This window comes from Argentina anserina, chromosome 5, assembly GCF_933775445.1.
Source record: "Argentina anserina chromosome 5, drPotAnse1.1, whole genome shotgun sequence".
Taxonomy (NCBI): domain Eukaryota; kingdom Viridiplantae; phylum Streptophyta; class Magnoliopsida; order Rosales; family Rosaceae; genus Argentina; species Argentina anserina.
This window is the reverse complement of record NC_065876.1, coordinates 12758234-12780358: the sequence shown is the minus strand read 5'-3', so window position 1 is coordinate 12780358 and position 22125 is coordinate 12758234. Positions and strand designations below refer to the sequence as shown.

The 22125-nt window shown below is 38.7% G+C and overlaps 3 protein-coding genes, 1 long non-coding RNA gene and 1 pseudogene across 4 annotated transcripts; 3 read left to right on the top strand and 2 right to left on the bottom strand.

Annotated features, from left to right (window-relative positions):
• Nucleotides 1–3796: 3796 nt before the first annotated feature.
• LOC126795540 (uncharacterized) lies at nucleotides 3797–4180 on the top strand. The gene has a single exon (XM_050522359.1). It carries the CDS (start codon nucleotides 3797–3799, stop codon nucleotides 4178–4180), a length of 384 nt encoding a protein of 127 aa, XP_050378316.1.
• Nucleotides 4181–4881: 701 nt separating this feature from the next.
• On the bottom strand, nucleotides 4882–7723 carry LOC126794609 (uncharacterized). Its single transcript, XR_007672168.1, has 3 exons — nucleotides 7570–7723; nucleotides 6620–6818; nucleotides 4882–5810 (listed from the first exon to the last, which is right to left on the bottom strand). It is a non-coding gene; the product is annotated as an uncharacterized LOC126794609 (long non-coding RNA).
• Nucleotides 7724–10428: 2705 nt separating this feature from the next.
• LOC126793563 (protein HAIKU1-like) lies at nucleotides 10429–12779 on the top strand. Its single transcript, XM_050520123.1, has 2 exons — nucleotides 10429–10594; nucleotides 10703–12779. Exon 2 carries the CDS (start codon nucleotides 11221–11223, stop codon nucleotides 12166–12168), a length of 948 nt encoding a protein of 315 aa, XP_050376080.1. The 5' UTR covers nucleotides 10429–10594; nucleotides 10703–11220; the 3' UTR covers nucleotides 12169–12779.
• Nucleotides 12780–15476: 2697 nt separating this feature from the next.
• Nucleotides 15477–16415, top strand: LOC126795539 (heat shock 70 kDa protein 14-like; annotated as a pseudogene).
• A 4176-nt stretch (nucleotides 16416–20591) lies between these two features.
• Nucleotides 20592–21469, bottom strand: LOC126794402 (abscisic acid receptor PYR1-like). Its single transcript, XM_050521113.1, has one exon. It carries the CDS (start codon nucleotides 21421–21423, stop codon nucleotides 20782–20784), a length of 642 nt encoding a protein of 213 aa, XP_050377070.1. The 5' UTR covers nucleotides 21424–21469; the 3' UTR covers nucleotides 20592–20781.
• Between the last annotated feature and the right edge of the window lie 656 nt (nucleotides 21470–22125).

Sequence of the window (22125 nt, the reverse complement as noted above, 5' to 3'; positions counted from 1 at the left end):
TCCATTGTTTGATGTCTTCATAAAGAAAAGTGGTTACTGTTATTTAAGCTTACCCATGAATACAATGGTTACTGTTATTGGTTACAGATTGTTATGTGATTAGTAGAAAGCTCATCTGTCACTGTTATGTGTGCATAATATACTCATTAACTGTTATGTGTAGGAGTTGCGGTTCAGAAACATCATACTGTGATTAGCAACAAGACGTCACAAATTGTAAAGGCCATTGGAGGACTCATCAAGCTTGAGTGGTCGGATTTCCACACCGGACCTCACACGAATCATAATCATAGCATCCTAGTCCGTGACATTGGCGCCGCTGTCAAGACGCATGTGCCAATGCTAGCGTCCACATTCTATGAGCTCCAACCTGACCATCACAAGGACACTATTAAGCATTATTTACATGTTAATGTGTTTGATTTTTTGATTTTATAAATTTTTCTGTGTTAATGAAATTAAGGTCATAATGTGCAATTTTTTGGTGTGTTTGGCAGAAGTACTACGATATACCAGCAAGTGACGAACAGATGTGGAATTGGATTGACGAAAAATCCAATTCAAGGTACAGTGATTGGAAATACAAGTGCCACAAACATTGGCAGAAACATTTGGAGACACACGGGGATGCTGTTCCGCTTGAATTCCTACACCGTCCGGAGCAGTGGGACTACTTGGTCCACAAAGAATTCCGGGACAAAGACAAAATGGTAAGCTATCTATTGGTGATTGGTTGTACATACATTTTTTAATTCAATTTATAATTAGAGCTGTTCTAACTCATATATATCTATATTTTTTGTTTTTTTGTTTTTTTGAGATTCTAAGCGTCCGGAACAAGGAGAACCGAACCAAAAACCTTGAGCCGATCAACCACTGCTGTGGGTCAAAACCGCTCAGTTTTAGGACATAGGAGTACCTAATGCAGGGACATCCGGCCCCGCGCGCTCGTGCTGCAGTGGACGCTTACCTACCAAGCAAGCACGGGAGGGAAAAAGCAGTGAGTGTTTTAATGGCAACACTTGTGTTATTGTTTGATGAATTTTTGGTTGCTTGCTGGTTAAGCTTTTATTCTTTGCTTGCTTAAGAGTCTGTTTTTACGAGAAAAATAACTTAGACCAATAGAATACTGTGTTGCTTGCTGGTTTGCTTGAACATGAGTCTATTAATATCAAACTAATAAGATACATCTTCTGCATATTAACCTGAGAGTCTATAAATATAAAATATCTTCATATTTTTAACCCCTTTTGCATTTTTACCTTTGTGTTGCAATTTTTGTTGGAAGGAAAATTTGAAGAGGAAGCTTGATGACATAATTGAAGAAGGAGAGTCAGACCCGGGTACTGTACACCAATTCACATTTGAGGAAAAATGTGATCTACTCGAAGACACCTGGGGACAGCGAAAAGGAACAATAGTTAGAGGTAACTGCTCATCTTATCTCTGATGCTATTGGACACAAACTAATATATAGAATTACAAGGAGTGTGTACATGTTACAAAACCTACTGTTGGAATTTGTAATCTAAATTATCAGCTTTCTCTACAAAACAAATTTGTACATATTACAAAAATCTACTCCAACTAAATTAGTGCATACATAAACAATAGTTCACTGAAATGCATACAACTCTTTTGCGTCTTTAATGAGTCACCAACAACATTATTAGTTATATGATCAGCTCTACTTTGTTTGGTATGAGTCCAAGTGTTGATCCGCTGATAAAGCCTGACAACCTCATGCAAACTGTGAACACACGGCTAAATATAGCATAATCACTCTGAAGCAACTTGTAGCTAGGAACATATGTGCCAATACCAAACAAGCCTATCAATACTACATTCCTGACATGAAAAGCGTTTTTTGTTTGTCCCATCAAGACACTTTCTTCTTCATTTGCTTTTGAGTTGTGTAGTTAATTCCCTCCTTCATATTCGCTAACAGCAAATAAAGAATCACGAAAACTTGCAGCCTTGCTTTTTTGTTTTGGTTCGAATGGATGTAATTTAAATGATCACCTATCTCTAAGAAGGTGAAGGAAGCCTTGATATCTGATTTCAATCCTCTTTGTCACTTCATATTGTTATATTGCAGGCATGGGAGGAGGGGTGAAACGGGGGGCAAAGAGACGAGGAAGAGCACTGACCATCCTCAGTCAAGAAGCTGAGGAGAGAAGCCGGAATTTAGAGGAGAGAGCCCGGCAGGCCGAGGAGAGCGCGCAGCAGGCTAAGGAGGCAGCAACCCGAGCTGAAGAGGAAGTCAAGCAGGCTAAGGAGGCAACTGCCCGAGCTAAAAAGGAAGTCAAAAAGTCCAGGGAGGAAAATGAAGCCACGCAGAAGCGTCTTGAAGCGATAGAGGCATTCCAGCGGGAATATATGGCTGCACGACCTGGTAGTACTTGAGGTAGTTCACTAGCACTAATATTAGGGGAATGATGATGATGTTGCTTGAAGGAAAGTGCGGTATGACACTATTTTGTTATCAATTTTTTTGTGCTTCAAACAGCAAATTTCTTCTATAAACAACATTTGAAAGTTGATTTGTTTTGTGTTTTTGTGGAATGGATTTCAGTTGTGTTATGCAGGTTTAGCAAGTGAAATGGTGTTCAGTAGCTTTTTTTTTCTTTTAAATCAGATTCAGGCGACGAAAGCAAAGAATCTGAAGCTTCAATATTAACTAGAAACAGCGGAAGCCAAATTACGGCAACCACTACTTCGTCGCTATAAAACTGAAGCGACAAAACTATTTAGTCAAGAACCCGTCGCTTGAATTCGGGCCACCAACATAACTGTCCGTCGCTTCAGAATATGCCGTCGCTTCAAAACATAAAGGTCCATCGCTTAACTCTTAGGGGACGCATCTTATCTTCGTCGCCTGAATATATTGAAGTGACCACTTTTGAATAACTTGTCGCCTCAATGTTCTAACCACGGTAATGAGGTGACCACATTAAAGCGACCACTTTCCCGTCACCCGAGACGTTAGGCGACCAATTCATGATTCAGGCCACCATTTCCCTCCGTCACCCGAGTGTGTTTCTGGCGTAGTGTATGCAAACGTACGTGAAAATTTAGAAATAGGACCATGCATGGTAGATGAGGACAGAGTACAAATCAATTTTATCAGTATCATCAGTTTGCCTTGAAATGTGGCACTTACTGGTATGGTACTGTAACAAACGCAGCAAGAAAAGATTCTTATATGCGTGATGTGTCCCATTTTTCGTTTTCAATAAAATTGATCGAATGATTCACATGTGACATGTTGTATGGATATAATTTGCATAGACCGGTTGTAATCCAGACATTTTTTTCGTTAAACTGTACAAAAACCAATTCTCGTGACAGCATATAAACTTAATCTGTACCAGTAATTAACCTATTGCTGTAAATCTAATTGGATAGGAATATCATTGGTGACTGGCCAAAATTAGAACTGGTTAAGCTGTATTTCCGGGTTGGCATTGCCCTAATCCAAATCCAGAATTAACAAAAATAACAAGTTGTTATCCGATGGTTATGATTCCAACCAATATCAGTTTGCCACGGAAAACCAACCCCGTTTAAGCATCGTACGTATTTCATCATTCTGCTCTCTGTCTCCTCTCCCTTCATTCCATTATGGAAATGTAATGGTGTCCTTTGCATGATCATCATCTCCAGTTAAACCCCGTTCGTTCCTGTTCCCCATATGCAGGCCTTTTCTGAAGTCGGAGGCTTTTCCAACTTCTGATTGTTTGAAGAGCTTTCTATCTAGGGCACACGAGAGATATATCATAACACATTTGCAACCATGAGCCTCAGTTGCTTGTCTTGCCAGATCCTGCAGAGGACGAACTCGTCGGGCTCTGAAAGGAACCATAAACACAGAAAGGATCAGAAGGCTTGTAATAGGAAGCTATGCTGTGTAAACATGGACAGAAGCTGGTCCGGGAACCTAACTCCTCCGCCTTATTATGAGCAGATAGATAGGTCGGCTCCTTTGTTGGGTGAGCATGACAAGAAGAAGAAGAGCGAGAAGAAGGCGGGGCATCGCCGGCTTTGTAGCACAGGCGGAGTTGCATATGAAGGGAGCACTGAACCGAAGTTGGTGAGGAGCGCTGGAATGAGGAGGGATTGGAGCTTTGAGAATTTGGGACGGCTCAGAACAGATAGCAAAGGGGGCAACTTTTATTGATGCACCAAAGTTATGTTCCTTTGTACTTTTCATTTTATTACTTCATTTCTAATTTACTTTTCACGTATGGCGGGTTGATATCGGATTGAATATTGACTATATAGTGGACACATCGATTTAAACGTACTATAGTTGTGATTTATTACTAAGCTCATCACGTTTGAAATCTGAGAAATCCAATAGCCATAATGTGTTCGTAAATATGAATTCTTAACATGCAGAATAGCCACAGATTAATTTAGACTTTAATGAACCTTCAATCGAACCTGTTGAGACTATACGACTAAAACTTCAGAAATTATGGACAACATGAAGGATAATCTCCACTCTCCAGACTCAGAAAGGGACCTTGGAGACCCTTTTACAAAATTTCGGACAGAAACGCACATTCAACATATGATGAACTCAGGCTTGTGGGACGCCTACATTTTGCAAGTGCTTTACAAACACATACTATGGTAATGTAATAACTGCAGACAAGATAAAGTGTGATCTAAAACAGACCATTGCTTTTACTTCAGAATATGATGTATATAGTGGATGATCCTAGCAATAACCAGAATTTATTGAAATGATTAAACAGCCAATGAAGACGTGAAAATGTTACCATATAACCACAGAAAGCCATTACACCAGCTTTCAGAGGATGCTGATGGTGACAAATGCTGAGATTTCTCAAATATGGACGGAACACAGAGATATGCCTATCTACAAATACATATATTTGAAACATGTAAACTGAAGTTCAGAAACAATAGAAAATGCATTGCTTTCTAATAAGAAAATATTCAAACCCCACGAGTTATTAGAGATGAAACATCTGACAACAATCCTCATATTAACAATACTCATACATTAGACTACAGATATGATTCTAACTAAAACAGTACAGACTCCCAAGAGTTATTTTCTGGCACTGTTAGGCTTCCATTTCTGCAATTCAACAATTACCAACTAAGGAATTAGCTGCACGTTTTCCCCATTCCTAAGCAAAAGCAGAACTTGCACAGACAATTACAACTGTTTACAGTTTACCATCCTAATTGATAGAATAGTACGTTATCAACCTGAATCCATAAACTTACCGTTCCACTAAAGTAGGATGGTTAACATTTGCTTCAGATATGCTTCTTTCTTGCTTCTGCTTTCCAATCTCTTCTTTCCAGTTTAAGTCTATTCAATTCACTGCTTTTTGGGTCAACAGATGCCTCTGAATATGTTTCACTCTCAGCTTTTGGTTCTGCTGTAGTTCCAGACAAAAACACAGCTTGACTTGCACTGGTTGACATCAAAGTAGGGGCAGAATAAGCAATAACTGTAACTTCAGGATCATTGGAAACATGAGCTCTCCTTGCATCTTTTTTCCAATTCCGTTTGCAATGCACACGGGGTGTGTAATTGCAAACACTTCCATTAATTTGCACCTGTACATCTGGTGAAACTGAGGGCTTTGCAGTGCTGGAATTATTCAATTCCGCTTCAAGCCGCTTACGGGCCCTATATCTACGTTGTCGTTCTCGGTTCTTTAGGCGACGAGTATGAATGTCACTACGAACCCTAGTGCGGTCTCTTTGATCAATAGGCTTCATTGTAATACTATCTTGTGTTTGAGTACTGCTCATACCTTTGCCTGTTTAACATTCGGAGCTAGTGTAAGCATAGGTATGGATTCAGAAAAGGAGGCAAAAGATTACTCTTCATGAACATTATGTCCCAACTGAAAGAAAGTTACCATTAAGGTTTCGCTGGTACCTAGTCGATAGAACCTGTATTGGTTAAGATCCATTTGAATTGGGAAAAGATAATTATACACAATTAACAGGTAAAGATTACTCCTCATGAACATTATTTCCCATCTGAAAGAAAGTTACAATTAAAGTTTGTTGGTAACTAGTCGGTAGAAACTGTATTAAATTAAGATCCATTTGAATTTGGAAAAAAAATAATTATACATCCTCCAGAAGCCACAAACAAAGACAAGATTCAGGTACTAATTTGGTCAAGATTAATTGCAAAGTATACCGTATATGCAAGTTGATTCATGTGATTAGGTCTTAATTTACTGCAATAAACAGATTCTCAAAAAGGAGGATATCAACAACTTGCTTTGAAGTGGGAAAGACCATCAAGTGCCTTGCTAAATTAATCGACCTATCTACAGTATACATTGCTGTACTTTTAAATGCTTGTCATTTTATGAAGTGAACATCCAACATTCTTTAAATTCAATGTGTGAAGACTTTAACTTATAACTCTCATTCATACTGAAACAAAGCATCTACAGCTATATTTGTTATTTTGGACTTTTATGAGCAACCCACAATGCATACCCTCAGTATGCAACCCAGACTAGATGATAGGATTATAATTTAAAAGATACTCCTCAAAAAAAAAAAGGAAAAAAAAAGGAGAAGAGGGGTATGGAGCTTGGGATATTACCATCCGATGCTGGCAGCTTCGTTCCATTGTTAAATTCGTATGCCTTTAATCCTATTCAATTTCCATCATCGTTTAGTGCAACATATACCGTCCAGAATGAACATCAAACAGCTCAAACGACATCAATCTCTATAGCATCTCCTTTCAGGACAAGAGCAGTCTTTCATGTAGGTAAGTGTTGTTTTCTGATCCAGAACTCCTGGAGTAATGAACATTTCATTTAGCCATTTCATTCAATAACAAGCCATATTACAGGGATCGCAATTGATAGAGAACATGATATAATTAGTTACAACATAACACAATATATCAAGTTAAAAAATTAACCACAAGCATAAGTATATAGACAAAGTAGGCTGATTACTACACAGATAGCCATAGCTGCTAGCCTGCTACTCTCTGTGCACAAAAATATTCTATAGTTGAGTGCTTCCAAAGGATATTACATATACTACACTTTAAATAGGCGCATATTGCTATACAATACAAACTATGCATCATGACTTACAATGTCGAATTAATTCAAGCTAGGGGAGATCAAATACCAGAATCCAGGATTAACATTTGCGCAACTGCCTTTTCAAACATTCAAAAGCCAAGGCTCAAGCACGTTGTGTTTGCTTAACAAAGCAGCTGGAAACCTCAATAACAAAACCCATTTGCTTAATCCACAGTTTACTGAAGCTAAAACCAAAACCAAAACCCAACACACTAACTTCTCCAATTTTGCATTTACATAACAAAATCCAGGGTGATCATTGCATCTTATTCAAACAAAATATAAAACCCTCTTCCCCAAACACATCAGTACACAGTTAACTTCTATATATCACAAACAAAATAAACAGATATAAATCAAATGCAAGATATAAACAGATATGAACCACAGAAGGCGAGGGTTTGGTTTTCTCTAGATTACAAGAAGAGAAGTGAGAGATGAAAGAGCCAACCTTAAAGAACAAAGGAAGTAGATCTGGGTTAGGTCGTAGAAGCAGAGTGGTGGGTTTGGGGTCAAATTTGTGAAGGGTGATTGGGACACTGAGACGAATTGAAAGGGGTTTCAACTTTTTAAGGGGAAGCAGGGAAAGCCTTCGGCCATTTTGCAAATAGGTTTCCCGAGGTGATCTCACACGTCTTTAAGGACCGGTTTGACCCGGATTGGCACCGAAGTGAGATTGGAAAAATCTGCGTCAACAACAGCTTTTAAAAACTCTATTATGTAGTTTTCATAATTTATCTAAAAGTTACATCAGAGTTCGTAAACTTAGGAAATAAGCTGATTCACCAAACAGTTTAGTCAGATTATTTAAAAATTTAAGCCCATAATCTGGGCCAAACACAGCCTAACTGGTCTATCTATTTACCGTCACAATTCACATCCTATGTTTTACTCACTAGTCACTACCCTATTTTATTTATTTCAATAAATCAGTTTATTGTTTGCGGCCTTGGATTGCTTCTTGACTTTGTTAGTGCTACCACGAGGATGACCTCATTTCTTCGGAGATTTCCGAGCAATGCCAATTGAACCATTAGATCCCACCACAAAACCTAAGTCCTCCGGCCCCAAAGCAAGAGGGACTATCTCTAGACAATACTTTGTTCTCTTGCCTGAGTCTGGAGCGTCCTCCTCCCGATCGCGCCTAACTTTTACAACTTTGGCTAGGGAAGGGTAGTTTGGGATTTTCACGCACCTGAATATGGCTGTGTTCCTTCTGAAACTGAGTATAGAGAGTTGGACTAGGAGGAACAATAAGGCCATGGTTTGTGTTACCTCGAAAAACCAGCGGCGGACAAGTCGACAGAGCCAGTGCATCTAAACCAGGTTGAGAAGCATTATCATCCTCTGCCAGTTCCGTGGGACAGGTGAGGCCGCCATGGTTGATCATGGAGCAAAGACAACAACAACCAAGACGCCTTTTGTACTTGTATTGCACCATAATAACGTCAGAAGGAGAAACCCTAAGGCAACGTTCAAGTTTTACCGGATCATGTAGCGATAAAACCAGCCGCACTTTAGGGCTCCCTCTAGCCACCGAGCTCGGATCCACTTGAAGCACCCTGCCAATTGTCTCGCCTACCAACTGCGATGTGGCATCAGTCATCAAAGCCACCGGTAATCCTTTGATTTCTACCCAAATCCAAATAAAATTTAGCGGTACTTGCATGATATCAGAGAAACCATTGTAATCATTGAGCAAAATCATCGCTCGTTGGAAACCCCAAGGACTTCCCTTCTTCACTCGTGCTATATCGTGTTTATTAGCAAAGGTGAATAGGAAGCGGTCACCACGAGCCGCCACCTCCACCGGCACATATGTATGCCACATAGGATAAATAGCCGCACGGAAGGAATCGAAGATCACTGCCTTCGTTGTGTTCAACTTTCCCACCAAGTAAAATCGAGGCGCTAGAAAGCTCTTTTCCGGTAACCGGAGATTGCCAAGGTCCACCAATTCATCCTCCTTGGTCAGTGATAACTTTGAAAAGCCTTGTAGTGATTGAAGCAAATGAAGCCATCAGAATCGCCATCAAACTCACGCCACACAACCAAGAAACCCTAGAGAGCCGCGGTATTTTTGAGTTATGTGCTAATAAATCAGTTTTATTGTTACAATAATCAAGATTAGAAAAAACTAAGTTTATTACAAATTTATGATGGGTACACAATATGAGGGAACAAGGGCGGACCTAGGTGTATGGTAAGGTGGACTTGAGTCCACCCACATTTTGGGCAAAAAAATCTTCTACTATATATATATATATATATATATATATATAAGGGCTTCTAGAGTTATAGTTTATACATTAGTAATGTACTAATGATCTTATGTAATTGACAAACGAGAGTCCTCACTCTCTCTAGTCGATCATGATGGTGTCAGGTGGACTAGCGAACTTGTCACTCTTTCTCTATGCCTCAATCTCGCTCTATTTCTCCTTTGCAATTCGTCTCATTGAGTTTCTTCAATTTAGAGACCCAATTTTAATATAACTAATTAAATTTCATTTTAAACATTGGAGTTAAGGACTTAAGATAGGATAATATCTATTTCACCTTATTCATTGGTTTATTTATGTGTGTATAGCAAATATGTTCAAGTAGAAGATTGAAGATTTATCGAACCGTAGAGTTATATTTGAGAAATTAACTCTTACATCACCACCCTAATTAGATATATATATTTTTTATTTTAATTAATAAAGTCCTCCGGCATCGCCGCAAATATTTTTGTAAATTTCAAGTCCACTCAATATTGGATTTCTAAGTCTGCCATTGAGAGGGAAGACAACAGGTGCAAGGTGTGAATTAACAAGTCTGCTAAAACAGTATGCCACAAAATTAGTTTCTTGATAGATCTATCGAAACAGAGTGAAAACGATGAGAAGGCAAACAAGACAATATACATCGTTATCCTCTAAAGAACTAACATTTCATTAAGGCAATTGATCAAAAGCCTCGAGTCACCACATTCCATTATATGCTGATACATATTTTCTCTTAAAGACTATCGTATTTTTGTGTAATAGAAACATTACTTCAATTAACTTTGTGTGCAATAATAGCAATAGGGGGGGCGCTACAATCATTACAATGATACAATCCCACATTCCCACATTCCCACCCACAACATGAAAATTGAGTAGTAACATCACCGTCATTTCCATATCAATTTGACTTTGGCTATCCTCCCAATAATTTTAGCCAAGCTTAGCTATCATCCATTTTCCATTTTAGAATAGTAGTAGCAGAAGTAATGTACACGATTCAACGCAAGCTATTCGTCATCGTCACCCTTCGGCCCCCACCTCTCTTTCCTTCTCTCCAAACAAGCCATCTGATCTCATTTCATTCCATCTTTGACCGACTCCAACCAAACCAAAACCCGATGTGCTTCTCCCGGAGATAGAAACTGAAACCCCCAAAGATCGAAGGTTGACTCTTCTTTGCCGTATCACTTGCTCAAGTCAAGAGTAATTTTCTATTCCCCCCTCTCTCTTTTTATCTCTATCAATTCCGTTTCTTACTTTTCCTCCCTTTCGTGGCGTTTATACTCTTCAACTTGCTGTTTTGGAACCTAGGAGGGTTGTTGTGCTTGTGTTTTGGGGAGTTTTCGCAGTTGGGTTTTGTGTGTTGTGTTTCAAATCTTTGTTGGGTTGTTCTCTGTTGGCTGATTTGGGCTTTGGGTCTGTTCTGTTTTGAGGGTTAGACTACAGACAAGGAAAAAAGTCAGATTTGTTGTTGCTGGTTGTTTGAAGCTTTAATTGTATCTGGGATTTTTGTGTTGGAGTGAGCTGAGCAAAACGGTAGCTTTTGTGCTCGATTTGTTTGGATTTGCTTGTCATTGAGCTAACTCGGGTTGTGTTGAGCTTGGTTTTGGAGCTTCCGGGTGATTTATGAAGGTTTTACTTGTCAAGTATGTGGAAATTGTTTGATGAAGTTGTTTACTGTGGTTCAAGCTTCTGCCTTTGAGCTTCAAGTTTGAATCTTTGAAGTTCTGAGCTCTTTTTTTGAAGCTTATGAATGGTTTGACTTTGTGGAGGCATTCACAGAAGGTAGATTGGTTGGCTTTGTGAGTTTTTTTGTGTTCCTTTAAAAAATGGATAACTCCACGAATAGGCATGCTGATCATTTGGGGGTGAACAAGATGGGGAAAAACATAAGGAAGAGCCCTTTGCATCAACCCAATTTCAGTAACGGTACTGCTGGTGCTGCTAATGTTGCGAATACTGCTAGGCAGCAGCCTCAGCCTCAGGTGTACAACATAAGCAAGAATGACTTTAGGAACATTGTTCAGCAGCTTACTGGTTCGCCATCACAAGATCCTTTGCCGAGGCCTCCCCAGGGTCCCCCCAAACCCCAAAGTATGCGGCTGCAGAAGATTAGACCTCCTCCATTGACACCTCTCAATAGACCTGTAGCCCCACCTCCGGCCCCTGTGCAGTCAGCGCCACCACCAGTTCCTTACAATAATGCCTTTAGGCCTCCCCATTTTGGACAACCATCTCCAACACCGATGCCACCATTTCCACATGGAGATTCAATGTGGCCGAATACAGCTGAGTCTCCAATCTCAGCATATATGCGGTACCTTCAAACTTCAATGTTGGATCCAACTCCGAGGGGAAACCAGCCTCAGCCGCAACCACAAGGTCCAGGTCAAATTCAAGGACAGCCACCATCAACTGGTTTACTTCCCCATCCATCCTCCATGCATGCGCAGCCACCCCCAGGGATGAATGGCCCTGTACCACCTGCACCTAATCTCCCATCCCCGCGAATGAATGGTCCTCCTCTTTTACCCTCTCCAACTTCGCAGTTCCTGTTGCCATCCCCAACCAGTTACAACTACTTGTTATCTCCACGGTCACCTTATCCATTGCTTTCACCTGGGACACAGTTTCCTCCACTGACCCCCAATTTTCAGTTCTCACAATCAGGGATTTTAGGTCCAGGGCCACAAGCCCCACCTTCTCCAGGATTTTTATATCCGTTATCTCCTTCAGGGTTCTTTCCCATGCCAAGTCCGCGATGGAGGGGTCAATAGGGATCTCAGCAGTGTTATGCATTTTGCTTCCATGCTTGTTGCTGAGCTCGTTTTTTATGTAGATTTGTCTACTTCTTCGAAGAGCTTCTCGTGTAAAATGTATTGTATACTGGTAGTGTAAGAGGTCCTTTCAATCACTTGTAGTGATCATTTGATTCTGTTTGTTTATCATTGACACATTCTGCAGCTAATCCCAAATTCTGTAACAGCTGCTATCTTTTTTATTTTTTTTTCAACAAGTTCAAAGTGAAGATCATCAACGAGGCAAGTGGAAGATGGACAGGAGCATAAGTATAACATGAAAGTCAGAAACCCCAAGTTGTAACCTGAAAGGAGGTAGGACACTTGAACTACATATGTAGCTCTTTAGAAAGAGTTCTTGTAATTGTGGTATCTAAATTAAATCTTAGTTTGATGTTGAATTCTTTTTCAATCAGATTTTTCATCTTAGTTGATTCCGAATTTGTTGTACGTTTGTTCAATGTAGGATATCTTGCTTGACATCCACTTACTAGTTTCAGGTTTGAAATTAAGTTAAACTAAGATTCTGTAATCTTATTTGTATTCATTATGTTGAAATAAAGATTTATTCGGAAGAAAAATTTATTAGATAATCGAATTTATTCAACATTCACTTTGCATTACGTTCTTCAGGTGCCTTCTTAGCACTATAAACATGTACTTGAGATGTTTAGAATAGTTAGTAGTGCTTCCATGTAAAGATGGGATCTGGTGATCTGCTGTATTATCCTACATTTAATACACTACTCTGCTAAGGGTTATATATGTGCACTACTGCAGACCTGCATGCATCTGAATCTGACTCTCATAATCTGACTAGTGGTATGAAATATAAGATGATGAAGTTTTGAGGTGCAAACCTTGTTACACTCTACTCATGAATTCTTTACTAAACATGGGTGGCAGAGAAATGTTGTAGAATGTTAGTAACTATAAAGGGTCTGATGGGGTTTGTATTATATGGTAACAGGAACAAAATCAGGAGGTACCTCCTTAGAGTATTAAGTGAGATGTGTTGGTTAGACAGATATTTCCATGAGTCCTCGTATCTTAGTTCTCAAATGCAAAATTTTCCTTACCTAGACTCTGGCACACTGAGGAAATATAGGAACCAGCTGAAGTCAAGTTTTAGAAGGTCGAAGTAATTAAAATGCAGCAGTTCCGATTCATTTGATCATAACCTAAATAGGTGACATAGGGGATTAAGTGCTTACCTTCCATGCCCCATTTTTACATATTTTTAGCCAGAAGATGATGCAGGACACGTGCTCTTTCAGCTTTGAATTGCTGTTGTTATAGGTTGAGGCCAGGACAGGATGATAATAATTAAGTTAGAAAGCCATGGCTCTGTAAGCTTACTCCTCAGGCATCACACAACGGTTGTTGGATTCAACCCAAATCAGCTGCTTATTATTGCTACATGAATCACTGATAGTACCTAGCACCGGATGATATTTAACAGAAGCAGTGTAACCAATTAATGCATTATTTCGCATAGAGCGACTTATAGACAGTGAACTTGAATTGCATAAATATTGTAGGTATACAAGACAGTTAATAGGCTCCTAATAAGATGATCTATATTATCTTCGGAATTGGAATATTATACGTAATGAAAGCCATTCGAAGAATCTGGGATCCTTTAATCACGGATAAATACTGACCGAAAGTCCGAAATAGGTCGGTATTTTCTAGAACTCCAGTTGAGTAAAGGTCAATTTGTTCATTCTAAACCTCCTCAAGGCCACTACTGTCTTTTGCTGATTTGAATCTGAGAGTATCTGTGGATCCCCAGATTTGAAGTTATGCAAGGCACAGGAGTAGCATAGCTGGATTTGATATTGGCAATGACAGTTACACTGTAGCTGTGGTGAGGGGTAGCAGTATCCAGTACACATCAAACTCGAACTGTAGTTTGTTTTGGAGATAAGCAGCGATTATTGGATCAGCAGTGATGTGCTTATATTATTGTATATTTATATGCATCATATCCTTGGTTTATATGTTTAGTTCTCTAATTTATAATTGATTTATGTTATTTTAGTGTGTTTGTAGGTTTGTGTCAAAAAGAAGAAGAAAAGAAGTTAAAATGAGTTAACAAAGATTAAATGGCGACTATGAACTTCATTGTTAGAATCTACTCTTGCAGAACGTCCAATTTTTCCGAGCTACTATGAGAGTTTTAGAACGAATCAGACCATGACCCTTATATCATTGGAAAGATACAGATATCTATTTTCTGTAGGATTTTATAGATCTTAATTTCGATACTCTGAGAAGAAGTTATGAACGTTTGAGTGATGAGATGTCAGAGCTGAAATCTGCTCGGGTTCATTAGCATTCATAGAGAGTTCAAGTTGTGTTGGCAAGTTCATTCAATTTTAATACATTAAGGTCAATGATTCAGATGAAGATGCAAAGAGTACATGGATTCCTAGTTTTACAAGAGATATTTCAAGGTTTCCTCATTTCATATCAAGATAGAAGTCTGAAACCAAGTCTTACAAGGAAATTAAAGTCAAAGATGAGTAATAATCTTTCTTATATAAGAGAGCACAAATTTCATATGAGGGGAGGTCTACCGAGCACAATGTAGACGCTTAAGGAGCATAAACCATTTATAAATTTTCCCCATTTCATTTTTTTATTTTATTTTTGTTATGTTTTCCTTGATTATAATTTGTTAAACCTTTTTCGAGGATTAGAATAATGTCATATCATGATTGTTTATGTAATTTGATGTTTTATTGATGAATTTATAGTTTTTTTATGATGAATGCTTAGTCATTATTTGAATTGATGTTTTATGTTTAAATTCTTTGATTGATCACCTTAGGGCTTTGCATCTAGTAATTAGAAGATGAATTTAAGGCGTACCTGCAATATAATTTAACTTAGCTTCTTGTGATTAAGAGTTGTGAATTACATTATTGTTGTACCTGAAGTAATGGTTTGCATGACTCTTGTTTTTTAGAACGTAATGAGTTATTCATGTTAAATTTATGTTGTACTTGGATAGACTTCATGCTAAGATATATGACATCTGCCGTACCTGAAGAGTATCATATACTTAAGGAAAAATATGGTCTAAGTGCCGTACCTAGACGTAGATACGAGAATTGTCATCTAAAGATATAAAATAAACTATTAGTTTCATTGATACATAAATATGATCGTTAGCGGTTGATTCTGACACTCTAAGTTCTATCTTGTTTGTTTGTTTATAATTTGTTATTTGAAAACATAAAATCTATGTTCTTAGTATAGATCAATTAGGCTAGGATTAAATGGATTCTCACTCTCTAGTTGGAACAACCTCGTACTTGCACACTATACTAACAACGATTCGTGCGCTTGCGAGTTATAATTAAATTTCACAACACATAGCCTCCTGCTCCCCAACTCAATCTCTCAAATTAAACGCTTGATTGGCCGCAGATACTCTGAGTCTCTGATCCTGTGTTGCAGAGTGATCTGAAGTTGCTGCCTTTTAATGTTGCTGAAGGGTCTGATGGGTATCCATTGATTACTGTTCATTGTTTGGTAAAAGCGATCACATTTAGGACATCCTAACTTCTGACCATGGTGTTTTCTCATCTGGAAAGCATGGTGGAGAAGAACATCCAATGCACCTGTAGACTGCTGTATTGGAATTCCTTCTTATGTCACTGATCTTCAAAGAAGATCGTGACGTGGCGACATTTGCTGGCTTCAAGCCCTTGTGCTTGTTTAATGTGACTACAGCGCCTGTATTGGATTATAGTGTTTACAAGACGGATTTAACGGAAAGTAAACACAACCATCTTGATGTTGCTTTTGTGGATATTGGATTTGCTAGCATGCAAGTTTGCATTGCTACCTTTACAAACGGCATGATGAAAATACTAGCTCATTCATTTGAGGAGGTTGGGATTTTGATTAAGTACTATTCTGTCAATTTTCTGTGATACTTTCGCATACAAGATCAATGTTTTCCAGAACACAAGGGCCTGCCATCGGTTTTGAGTTGCTTGTGGGAAGTTGAAGAAGGTGCTGAGTAATAAAATTGAGGTTGAATGCAAGTGAGAGCATTGCCTAAGGTTGTTCACACGGTTGAGGTTTTTGGTTCGGGCTCTCGTGTTCCTGCTATAATTAAGATGTTGAAAGGTTTTGTTGAGAAGGATTACAATCAACATGAGAGGATTACAATATGTTATTATCTCATAAGAATCATTTACATGAGATGATCATCGATATCTATACTTATCATATATATTCTAGCTAGTTGCACGAGATAATTGTAGAGTCAAACAGATAACAAGAGTTGGTGTTGTGGTATAGTAGGAGTTCTAGAATCAGTATTCCTTGTTGAACTAGGAACAATGAGTAATTATTCTGCGTACCTGCCACACCACGTAGTACTGTTATGTGGTGTACTAATCCAATCATATTACGACATGGTATAATTAACATGCACATGATGAAAATGACAAAAGTTTATTTATATATAAAACTCAATCAGAAACAATCACAGTAAAAAATATACCAATAATATTAAAGGAGTACACCATGTGAGATATATGACGGGTATATAAAATAATTTTTCAGAAAGAATGAGGTTAAGCTGATTTTGCGGTCTATTAGAACTTTGGTTAGGGTTGAACGAAAGTGAGAGCATCGCCTAGTGTTGTTCCCTGCAATGTGCAACCTTTTTGTCCAACGTTCGAAGTGCAAAAGTACTAGGTCTACGAAATCTTGGCAATTATCAGTTGCATTTTCATGGATAAATTCTGCTCGTAATTGCCAAAGTATTCTTGTTTTTCCCAAAGGGAAATCCTATTCCAAGTTACAAGGGTATTACATATCGCAGAGCAGACCCATTCTCAGTTGATTTGCGGACTCCGCAGTATGATGATCTTGGTGAACTGCAGGCAGCACCTGTCAACAGTACGTAGACTATTGGGGTATTGGCCCTTTTAGTCTACATCAGTTGAACTAGTGAAAGCGAGAAAGGTCGCTTGAATCAAATGGGATTGTATCATCTTCACATCGACTAAACTAGGTTCATAGCATTATAAACTTAATAAATCCTATATGCTTCAGTTCAAATTGATTCATTTAATTAATTTGCACAGATCACACCACTTATTTTGCAGTCTTTTACATATATTTGCATAATACAAAATTGAGAAATATGTTGCGTTATGAAAAGTAAAAGAATGCAATTTTACTTTCTTTGCTAGCAAGCAAGACTAGGATCAGTCCAGGCTAATTATGAGTTTAGCCGTAAATGGTTGTGAAATGCGTGAGGTTCAATTCCTTACATTTGAATTTACGCACTGAAAAATTTATAGAAGCTAAAGTTGAGCTGTTATAACTTGCAATGCAGTAAAAAGTCTATTCGTGCCGGCTCTGATGACTTGTATCTTTCAACATTGTTAGACAACAATGATTATAGCTGAATGAAGTCCACCTCCCACCACTGATCACAGCTGTGATTCAAATATTTCCTCAACACATTGATATAAATACCAACTTGTTCGAGTTGTAGCTAGCTGGTGTACGTCTTGGAGCACTTTTTTTTCACGAGTACTCAAATGATGGCAATAGATCAGAACTTTTGCTATTTCAAGATGCATTATGAGCTTCACTTGGAAATAAGGTAGATCTGCTTATCAATATATAGACTCTTGGTCTGAATTTTACGTTGTATACAATTCTGTGAAGTCGATCAGTTTACTTCTATAGGAGCTGGTTCATCATTGATATCCTAATAAGGTAGATCTGCTTATCAATATATAGACTCTTGGTCTGAATTTTACGTTGTATACAATTCTGTGAAGTCGATCAGTTTACTTCTATAGGAGCTGGTTCATCATTGATATCCTAATATACAATGAGAGTAGATTTCAAGCATAGAGGCAACTTTTCATATGAGATTCCACATTTTTATTCAGATTATAGGCTTATATCTGTGGTAAAAGTCCTTTGAAGTTTAATATAATTCGTATGAACACAACTTAGATTTGCTTCAGCATGGTTGCACCCACGTCCCGTCAAACATGATTGTGTATAGTAATGTAGTTGGATTATACGTAATGGTGAACTCCATTTTCGATTTTATTTATGGTCTTAGTGTGGCACTTACGATACAAATGGGGAAAGATGGAGCACATTGTCAACAAAATATCGTATACTCTTTCACCAGCTTTCTCCAGCATCCCAACCCCATTTATCACACAGGAAGCACTTGAATTAATCATCATGTTGCAAGTTGCGCACATCATCTTTAGTATTTACGGCCTAACAAGGCCAAGCAAGTCGCTTTCTTAAGGTTTTGGTGTTAGTTGTAGATTGTTGTACAATCATGGTGCTCTTCACGTGGTATAAACAAATTAAGCACACAATCAAATCATAATTAAAAACCAACCAATGCTTAATGAAGAATTTCTAGTGAGATTTAAAAAAAAATATTTTACATGAATGAGGAATTGAGGATAAACTAATAAGTGAACAAGGCGACCTACACACGTTTCTTTTTAGCTGTTAATAATGGCGAAAATATCTAAGCTTGACGGCTGGTATCATGTCTCCGGAGCAAGCGAAACAAAAAAGCTTCTTCAATCACCCTATGACCTAGTATTCACTTACGACCCCTGTATTAAAATTTAAAAGCATTGATTTTTGCTAATATATCACCGATATCGCTGATATTTTGAACATAGATTAAAAACCTTAATTTTTGCAAGCTCAAATAGTACCGACCTCATTTCATTTCAATCGAAACTGATCGAGACTTAAAATTTGTTTAAAAAAAATTGCGTAACGCAGGGTGTAGAGTCAAAAGATGTTGACAAAGGAAAAAAAAACGAGATAAACCATTAACCATCCAATCCAAAGCCCGACGTTGACTAACTGCCTTTTAACGTTAACCCCAATGAAGCTACTGCTACCCCGCCCAAGGGCACCAACCAAGACAACCAACACATTTAATTTTGCAGCAGGTCGCTGTATTTATAAGATGGTGCCCGATGATGATGGTTATTAGTTATTACCATATAAGGAAATTTTCACCCTAATTTCAGTTGCTAGCTCAAAATAGAAATAGAATGATCTGATCAAGAAAATAGAAATAGAATGAGAAATAGTTAGTAGGAGCTTTCAAAATATACTCGGGTGTGGGACTGATTTTCTATTTTTAACCTCTTCTTTTTCTACCAATTATTAGCTCCGACTATACTTCAGATGGGGTGGCTAAGTGAGGAAATAATTAGCTCAGTTTGTTTTATTTTGACGATTCAGGTATCTATGATCGTTGAGTGTATATATCTACATATTATATATCGTATTAACTATTTAGAAAACATTTTGAATTTTCATTGTCTTAACGAAAAGAGTCAGCATCTAAACACATAACAAAAAGAATCGACATAATTGGAAGTGTGATGTGCCCACCTTAAAAGTGAGATTTTAGTTCTATAGCCAAATTTGTATCAAGAAATAGTAGGAATAATCTCGTAGCATCGACTGATAAGATACATGTTCGCGTGTGTATGAAGTAAATTATTGTATACTATAGGACATGCTTAATATGACTTCAAAAACCGTGCGTTATCTGTGAGCGATTCATGTTTTTTCTCTTCTTCTTTTTTTGCCGTGAATCGATCGGCAACTTAAGCCTCGCTAAAACAATGAGCACTGCAACACCCACCTGGTACAACCTGGTTATAACCATGTCTTTCTTTTCTGCGTCATGGCAATTGATGTCGTCCCCTCAAAGGAACTGACAAGTGATAAAGGACAGGGAGTGGAAGAGGCAGCGGAGACTCTAATACTATTTATTATAAGTATTATCAACCAGCAACAGTGTCAGTTCAATTCATTGAACCTCAATTTGCACCTCCTCCTTTTCTATGGTCGGTCCATACCCACTCAGCTCGCACCTTCTCCCTTCTAATTAAGAAAATGTTTCTTTTACTATTATGTCACTTCATTAATGGATTTGGATGCTGCATTCTTAATTGTGATTAGCACTTTCCTTTTCTGAGAAAATTAGCATTCATGGACATACATCGAAACTTTTAAGTGTCAAAAGCATAGATTCCAATCTCCTGTAGCAAAAATAAATAGCTAGCTCATTACGCCTGGTAATTATTTGTCTGTAAGTTCGGCTCCCAGCATAAGTTCATCAAAATTCATTCTAGTGTACTATTTCAACCATATTTACCTGCTGTCGCCCAAGGTTTTCAACACTACAGAATTTCGAACACCACATCGAAAAATTGATAATCTCAAGACTGATAACATGAGGCAGAAAGAATGCAATAATTAGTTTGAGTTGCTAATCTCTTGGAGTGTTGAGTTGCTACACAAACTTGCTGAATCAAAAATATTCACATGCAAAATCCTCAACTGTACACAAATTGACTAAAATTGCCAGCAATTCCCAGTTTCCCAACCACGTTATTTCTGTCAATCCATTGTAGCCAAGGACAATTTCGCGATTCAACAACAGAAAAAAAAACAATTACCCACAGAGCGTAACAAAATAAAAGTACAAAGAGAAAAACAATTAACCAGAGAAGGCAACAAAATGTAATTCGTCTCAGAGTCTCAGACCTGGGAGTTAGCGTCACCGTCACGGGCCATGGACTCCGTGACCGACGCCAGCTTCTGCAGATTCAACTTGACCACGGTATCAGCAAACAGCCGCGTGTCCTCCTCGCTATTCCCCTCCGGCACATCCACCACGTACGATTCCAAAACGACGGTCCAGATCCTCCCCTCCCTCTCGAACCCATGCACCGTCGTCACCGACCGGTAATTCCTCAGCCGGTGCTCCCCTCCTATTATACTGAATCCGGTGACGTGTCGGTCCTCGTCCAGCAATTCCAGCCTCTCCGTGCTCGTCGCCGCCGGTAGCCCGGAGATTACATTGACCTCCCTTGTGCATCCCACGCTCATTACGAAGCCTTCTCTCACCGTGCAGCTCCGGATGAAGTGCTTGTACGTCTGGGGGCGGTCGAATTGCCTCACCACGCTCCACACCGTCTCCAGCGGCGCGTGGATGCGCTGCGCCAGTAGGGAGGAGCAATGCCCCGGGCCCACGTTATAGGTGTGGAACTCGGCCACGGCGGGTTTGAGGTCGTCGAACTCGGACTTGGTCAGTCCGGATGGGACTGTGAGGTGGTGCTGCGACCTCTCCGGGTCTTGCTCGGTCGATCCCTCCGCCGCCGCTGGTGGTGGGTTCTCCATTGGGGAGAAGAGAGAGAGAAAAGAGATTTTTTTTTTTGAGACAGAAGAGAGAGAAGAATTGGGTTGCGGGGTGTTGTGTTTAAATGAAGCGAGAATTTTGTAGGATGGTAGGGATAGAACGGGCATTTTATGGATTTTAATTGAAATATGTTGGTTTTGTTTTTAAAGAGTAAATGAAAAGGTGTCAACTTGGTGATGCGGACAGGTGGCTGCTCCAGGTCAGCTGGCTCAGCTGCAAGCCGCGTTCTGTCCCTTCGATATTATATTTTTGCAAATTAAATTTTGTCGTTCTCAGACCAACGATAAGAAATTTGTCTACATGTAGGTTTGAGCGGCACAGTTCCAAGTTTCCGTGAACCTAAACGGAACTTGTGTTCTTCTGAACTAGTTTCGTATGGTTTGGTATGATCATTGGATTCATTGACATTTTTGATTAGGAGTTTAAAGACGACAGTAACTAGTTACATGAGTTCGAAATTATTGTATAACAATCACGTGCATATATCGACTCATAATGTTTCAATTGTTTTTAAGAGAATGAATAAACTTCATTTGACATTAAGCCATGCAAAATCATAAGAATCAAATATAAGAGGTGACATGCCATGTCTCATACATACTAACTTAAAAAAAAACATAAAAGTAGTTTCGTATACAAACTAAAATATGAAAATGTCCGAAAAAAAAACAGAAAAACACTAA